The 6,601-nt window shown below is 24.9% G+C and overlaps 2 protein-coding genes across 3 annotated transcripts in view; both read right to left on the bottom strand.

Annotated features, from left to right (window-relative positions):
* Positions 1-1,152, bottom strand: part of LOC105254420 (odorant receptor 46a-like) — a 2,016-nt gene extending 864 nt beyond the window's left edge. For both annotated transcript variants that reach the window (XM_025410205.1, XM_011263091.3), the window contains exons 1-3: positions 802-1,152; positions 336-668; positions 1-117 (exon numbers count right to left, since the gene is read on the bottom strand). The exon at positions 1-117 is cut by the window's left edge and continues 85 nt beyond it. In XM_025410205.1, the coding sequence (XP_025265990.1) occupies positions 1-117; positions 336-668; positions 802-1,130 (779 nt within the window). In that variant the 5' untranslated portion in view covers positions 1,131-1,152. The remainder of the gene's footprint in view (positions 118-335; positions 669-801) is intronic.
* A 1,525-nt stretch (positions 1,153-2,677) lies between these two features.
* LOC105249989 (odorant receptor Or1-like) lies at positions 2,678-4,616 on the bottom strand. The gene is made up of 5 exons (XM_025410199.1): positions 4,255-4,616; positions 3,640-3,978; positions 3,222-3,426; positions 2,923-3,078; positions 2,678-2,725 (listed from the first exon to the last, which is right to left on the bottom strand). Exons 1-5 carry the CDS (start codon positions 4,611-4,613, stop codon positions 2,678-2,680), a joined length of 1,107 nt encoding a protein of 368 aa, XP_025265984.1. The 5' UTR covers positions 4,614-4,616.
* Positions 4,617-6,601: the final 1,985 nt, after the last annotated feature.

Below are 6,601 nucleotides of genomic sequence, written 5' to 3' on the forward strand. Positions count from 1 at the left end.
TGCGCGCTAAATGTTATTTTTGCCAATTGATATAAGTTGGAGCAAACCACTAGCGTGCTCACTATAAATTGAATGCCAATAATAATCTTGAATTTTTCGTTTATCATAAACGCGAATCTATAACAGAAAAATATCTTGAGGAAAACATTTAACTCTGAAAATATTTACCTAAGATTTTATTTTGGACATACAAAAATAATTAATGATACATTTAACACATTCGTATGCAGTACTTATTTATTTAAATGAATGTAAATCATATTCTTTACAATGTTTTTCTTCTTATTTTAATTCTTATTTTAATAATTTGTACGATTCTATTTAAGAAAACTAACTTAAATATATTGTCATGCTGATATACACATTCTCGCAGATTATTTCGATCGAGTGAGATCTTTTTCAGCCGGCACTCGAGTATCTCGATTTGACAACACACGTGCAACAATAGACCGCAGATCAAAGTGTCGCAAGCTACGTTCACTATAGATCCAAACATCGAGCTTATTAATTGACGAGCGTATATGACGTAGAATACCACTTCGGAATAGTTATACGGAGTCCATTCCCTATATGTTAGATTGCCTTTTCGAAAATCCGTGAATAATGATGTCAGCGCAATGCACGCACACGTTGTCTCGACCAGGATTGTGTACCACAAAGTGTTGGTTCTATAAAATGATTAAGCGTTTTATTACAAATATTTTTTTACGCTATCGTGTTATTCGATTTGTAATTTAATTATTGTTAAGAATTTATTTGACATTTCATGTATATTTGCAAAAATGATTTTTTAGTACTTACTGTATCGCTTTTTCGAATTTGTGTCGAATTTCTATTTCATCGGCTTCCAGTGGGATAAATGGTTTCTGTCTAAGAATATTAGTTAATGTCCCAATATTTTGGCGATTTATCAAAAGACCGGTCATTTTAGAAAGAGAAATAATCATGGCAAGCATGACATAAAAAGTATCCGTAAAATCGTCGGTATTATCAACGTTTAAGATAATATCCATAAGTTGAGATAACATAAAAGTAAATAACAAGAATGTTATAAAAACTGTATATGCATTATACACAATGCGTTTGCACAATGATGTCCAAGAATTTGGTGGCCAGCATCCCACAACCATAAGAATTTTTAGTGTAAATTCAAGAACCTGCATCTTATAAGTTTTTAATTACATTCTCGATTATAAAACGTTGATTTACATTGAGGAAATTGTTTACTTAATATAATTAAATAAAAATAATTATATATACTTTTATATTAATCTAAATATATGTTTTTAATATAGTAATATTATGAAAAAAGACTAGCAAAAATTAGCAATTTAAATTACCGTTGCAGAATATTATAATATATTTTTATAATTAATGCAGTATATAATTAATTTCAAATCCTTAATATGATTTTTAATGTACAGATTAATATACAAAATATAGTAATCTAAAATAGAATTAAATAAATAAGAGATTCCACGTGCTATAAGTAATATTGAGTCATAATTATAATGCCGTAAATACCATTAAGAAACTCTATATTTTGTGAGGTATATAGATCATTTTGTCCCCTTTCAATAAATGTCGCTCTCCTATCAATAATACTGTAAACCGATTTCACAAAACTCCGATCAACCTTAGAATGTCTATAGCCATATGTCATGACTTTCTAATGACTATTGTTCGTCTAGTTTTCCCTCTACACTCGTCAGTTATATAATTATCATGATATCAAGCTCGCAATATCGTTTCTCCATTTTTTCATACTACAACATATTATATTCATATGCAAATTTTATGCGACAGCCATTTACTATTACGATGTAGTTAAATATTATAGCAGATAAAATGCAGAAAACTAATATCGTACTGGAACTATAAATTGTGTTTTATTTCCATAAAAAATTGTAAAACATATTCATGCAAATAATCCATCAATTTATTTGCTTAGTAAATATTTAGCATTGCTCTAATTTTTATCTAGCTACAACTTTGTCGTTTGTCTTTATATGCTAGTCAATTGAGTTTCTGATATTAATTTGAATATATGGTTATATGTAGTAATTTTTGATAAAGTGTATCAAATACAATAAAATCTCATTACATGTATCTCATTATATGTATAATGTAGACAGTATAGACAGTGCATTGTATTTTACACATCATTGTAATATATGCTTCTTTTTACATTTTTAAAAAAAATCAGTGTCAGAATTTGTTTAATTTTATTTTAAACATACATATTTTACAATGCATAATATGAATCAAAAAATTAAAAATTTTGAAGCAGAAATATTTTATATAATCGATGTTCTTATTTGACAATAATTTAAAAGTGTTTAGTTAAAATGAGATTTTTACCAAAATGATTTCGTTGAGTTTCTTATCTAATAAAAGTTTTTTAATGCCTATTAATCAGTTTTTAATTCATTTTAAATTAAATATGAAATTATATATATATATATATATATATATATATATATATAACGAAAAAAAAATATAATTATCGTTTTATCTACAGATATTGAGTGTAATATGCACGCTTTCACAAATATCAATCATTATTATCATATATATCATATTATCATTATTATCATATATATAGTAATTAGTAAAAAATGCAATGGGAAACATTGTAATAACTCATCTCTATTTATTTATCTTTTGCTAATAATTTTTACACTTGTTTTAATAAATTATAAACTGAATATGACGTCTTAAGTAACTGCAACAGAAATATATACATGCGTTATATTCTATAATCTTGTACATGCAGATACATGTATGCAGCCTTATATTAAATAAGATATATTATATTTTATAAAGTATATTATATTTTAATTCGAAAAGAAAATAAAAGTGTATTTTTATAGCATATTAAGAATAAATTAAAAAATTACGTATGTTAATATTTTTACTAACCCCAACAAAACAATCAAGATTCATAGAAAGAACATAAACGCTGGTAAACTCTATTGGTACTAATGCACGATTCATAACTATTAATAGACTTTCTTTAAGATTCTTGTCCAGTGTTAGCCAATTCATTTCAAAAATATTGTCCATTACTTGAATGCTCTATCGTTAAAATAATAAAAAGTTTTATTAAAATTACTTAATTTTTTCAATCTAATTATTTATAAAAATATTTATTATTTTAATTTGTATAAATATTAATCTGCGATTTTGAACCAAATAAAATAATGCATTTAATTACGCACCTTTAACTTTACTTCGTTTCCATACCAACAGTAAATAAAAATTTGTGTCAACATGCAAGACATGTACAGCAATAAAGGAAGATAACTCGCATCTACAGTTGACGATTTAGTCATTTGATATAAATTGGAGCATATCACCATCATACTTACGATGAATTGCATAGCGATAGTCATTCTGAATTTTTTGTTCAATCTGAGTGCATATCTGCAATAAAACAAACGGTAGATTGCAATCGTTACTAATTATTTTTTTAATAAAAATGTTCATATTTAAAAATATATAATGTAATATAGAAACAAATGCATTAAAATGTTTCGGATCACAATAAAATATGTACTTGTAAATCTATAAAATAAAGCAAGAATAGATTTTTTAAAGAATTGTAAAATATGTTTTTCAAAAAACAAAATAACTAACTTAAATATACTATCGTGATGAAATATACAGTCGTGAAGATTATTATGATCATTAGATATTTTGTTGAGACGGCATTCTAAAATCTCGATTTGACAGCAAATATGCACCAACAATCCGCAAATGAGACTGTCGCAAGCCACAGTGATAAATGATCCGGCTGTTAAACTAATAACTTGGTGAGCATATGTGAGACAAAACACGATAGTAGACGAATTGTAATCGTATGGTAGCCATGCTCTATACGTCAAGTTTCTTTTTCTAAATTCTGTGAGTAAAGATGTCAAGGTGAAGCATATACTAGTTGTTACTATCAGAATCGTATAACACAGTGTGTTGATACTGTAAAATAATGCTGTGGAGATATTTCACGCTTACTTAATTAAGTTCTTAATATTTATATATTATCAAAAAAAAGTTTGTTTATAATATAAAATCTTTTATATTAATATTCTAAAAAAATTTGTTTTGTTATTTAATGTTGTTATTTAATGTATGTATTTGTTTCTTTCAATATTAAAGATTTTATTTTAATTTATAATAATAGAAACTTTCTTTACATTATAAAGTAATTAACTTTTATAAAATTCATCTAGATTCTTATAAAATAACACATACTATACCAGTTTGTCGAATTTATTCCAAATTATCATTTCGTCGATGTCCAATGGTCTATATGGTTTTTCGACAAGTATATTAGTTAACGTATCGATGTTATTTCGATTTAGCAACAAACTAAGCATTTTAGAGCACGAAACAAACGTCGCCAATGTAGCGTAGAAATTTTCAGTAAAATCTTCGGCATTATCAACATTCCAAATAATATCCAAAAATTGCGTTATCAAAAATGTATGCAATAGTATAACTATGAAAACTGTGTACACATCATAAACTGTGCGCATACACGATGACCATGATTCCGGTTGCCAACATCCAATAATTGTCAAAATTTTAAAAGTAAATTGTAGCACACGCATCTTTTCGCTATGCTAAATAACATTTAAAAACGGAAAATGTAGGTTTATATGCCAAAAAAGAGAAATATAGAATTACGCTTATCTAGAATTAGTATATAACTATATAAAAAATTAATGTAATGTATTTTACTTTTAATAAAAAAATAGTACATTTATGTATGTAGTTAACATTCCATTAAAGATACTGAGCTAATTTCCTAAAATTGATTATATTATAATTCTCTATTATATTATAATTATATTATAGTTCTCTTTATCATTATATATAATATAAAATTAAATTCCTTATTATAACTTCAAATTTTATGTTCACATTCAAATTCTATACCAAATTTTTTATACTTACAATTTTTTTACTTACAATTATCTTTATTTATAAATCACCAGAAGAGAATTTTCTGAAAGTATTCATACTGCAATGTATCTACAAATATGAAACACGACTTTTAAAATAAACTAAGAGATGATAATAGGATAACTTGTAGAAATGATTGACAATCTTAGAATGTTTGTAGTACTTTACATATATCTTCGTTTTTTTCTAATATTCTTCCTGTATTCTTTCTTCTATATTATTAAGTAATTGTCGTAATATCGGACTTGCATTATTGATCTAGTAAAAATACTTGTGTCATACTATTGTCATTGTAAGTCTTTGAAAATTAAACTTTTATTTCTATAATAATACCGTTTTCAGATACGAATACGATAGGAATTAAAAGAAGATGAATATCATCGGTTACTTTATCTTCATAAAATCTTAAATAGAAACAATTCGCTATTATTATTTCCCTAAAAATATTTTATTTATTTTGTTATTTTGCGTTATTGAATTGCCGCTGCATAGTCCTTTTTTTTTTCTTATGGACTTCAGACACACAACAGATACTTATAATAAAAGTGCGAAGTGTCATAAAAAATAGAATATGTAAAAACTTACACAACGTAAGTTCTTTTAATGACGTAATAAAATAAATATTAATAAGTATAATACAATAAATAAAGCATAGATATATAATAATATATATAATAAAATATAATATTAAAATATAAAATATAATAACATACATAATAAAGATATATAACGCATATAATAAAATAAATAACACGCATATATCGTATTTATAGATTATCTTCTATTCCTTCTTTAATAATGCTACGTAAGATTTATTAATATCAATCGTACTAAATATTTCTTGACGATTTTGTCTTCTTTTTGCGCATCTTTTCTGATTTATTTGAATTTGATATAGAGCATTGATTTTGTCTTTTACGCTGTCACTTCTGCATTTGTTGAAGTAAATTATAAGTAGAGTACGATATATAATTAGAATTAACAATAAGTATTCATATATTGTGTATATATAAATACATATATATGTGTGTATGTGTGTATGTGTATCTGGTGCATGTGCGTGCTCTCTCTCTCTCTCTTTTTCTCTCTTTCTTTTTCTTTCTATATATATGTATATAAAATTGTTATAAATATAATGTATCAAATTATAGCATATTTATTAGCCATAGATTTATAATGAAATTAGAATTATAACATATTTAAATTCAGCTTATAGCTTTGTTATTATTTGATACATTATATCTATAACAATGGCTTTCCTCTAGAGCATGAAACATGAGACAAAATCATCATATTGAATAAATAGCAATATTCTATCTTTATTAGTTTTATAATTATAAAATATTAATATAGAAAAATAATATTTCTATAATATTTTTTATTTTTATATTATTCTCTGCATAATACGGCGTTGTTAGTTTCCTCTTTAGAGTATTCCTTTTAGAATCATTCATGGCCGTCCCGTCAACATGAAGACATTCATTTTATAAACAGACACATGTAGTAATATTCACAAATACATATTCACAATACTATTAATTATTATAGTAAATCTAATAATTAGTAAAAAAACATAGAATAGAAAGCATTGTAATAATTCGCTTCTATTTTATTTATTTTTTGCACATAATTT

This window comes from Camponotus floridanus, unplaced genomic scaffold (genome assembly GCF_003227725.1).
Source record: "Camponotus floridanus strain SB8 unplaced genomic scaffold, Cflo_v7.5 scaffold30, whole genome shotgun sequence".
Taxonomy (NCBI): domain Eukaryota; kingdom Metazoa; phylum Arthropoda; class Insecta; order Hymenoptera; family Formicidae; genus Camponotus; species Camponotus floridanus.

Bases quoted from the DNA above. Each gene is read 5' to 3' on its own strand.
- LOC105249989 (XM_025410199.1), bottom strand. From the start codon at position 4,613: ATGCGTGTGCTACAATTTACTTTTAAAATTTTGACAATTATTGGATGT. The intron at 3,979-4,254 runs GTATGTGTTATT...ATTATTTTACAG, and splicing joins AAATTCGACAAACTGGTATA to TATCAACACACTGTGTTATA. The intron at 2,726-2,922 runs GTTAGTAAAAAT...TTTCTGTTGCAG, and splicing joins ATCTTGATTGTTTTGTTGGG to TTACTTAAGACGTCATATTC.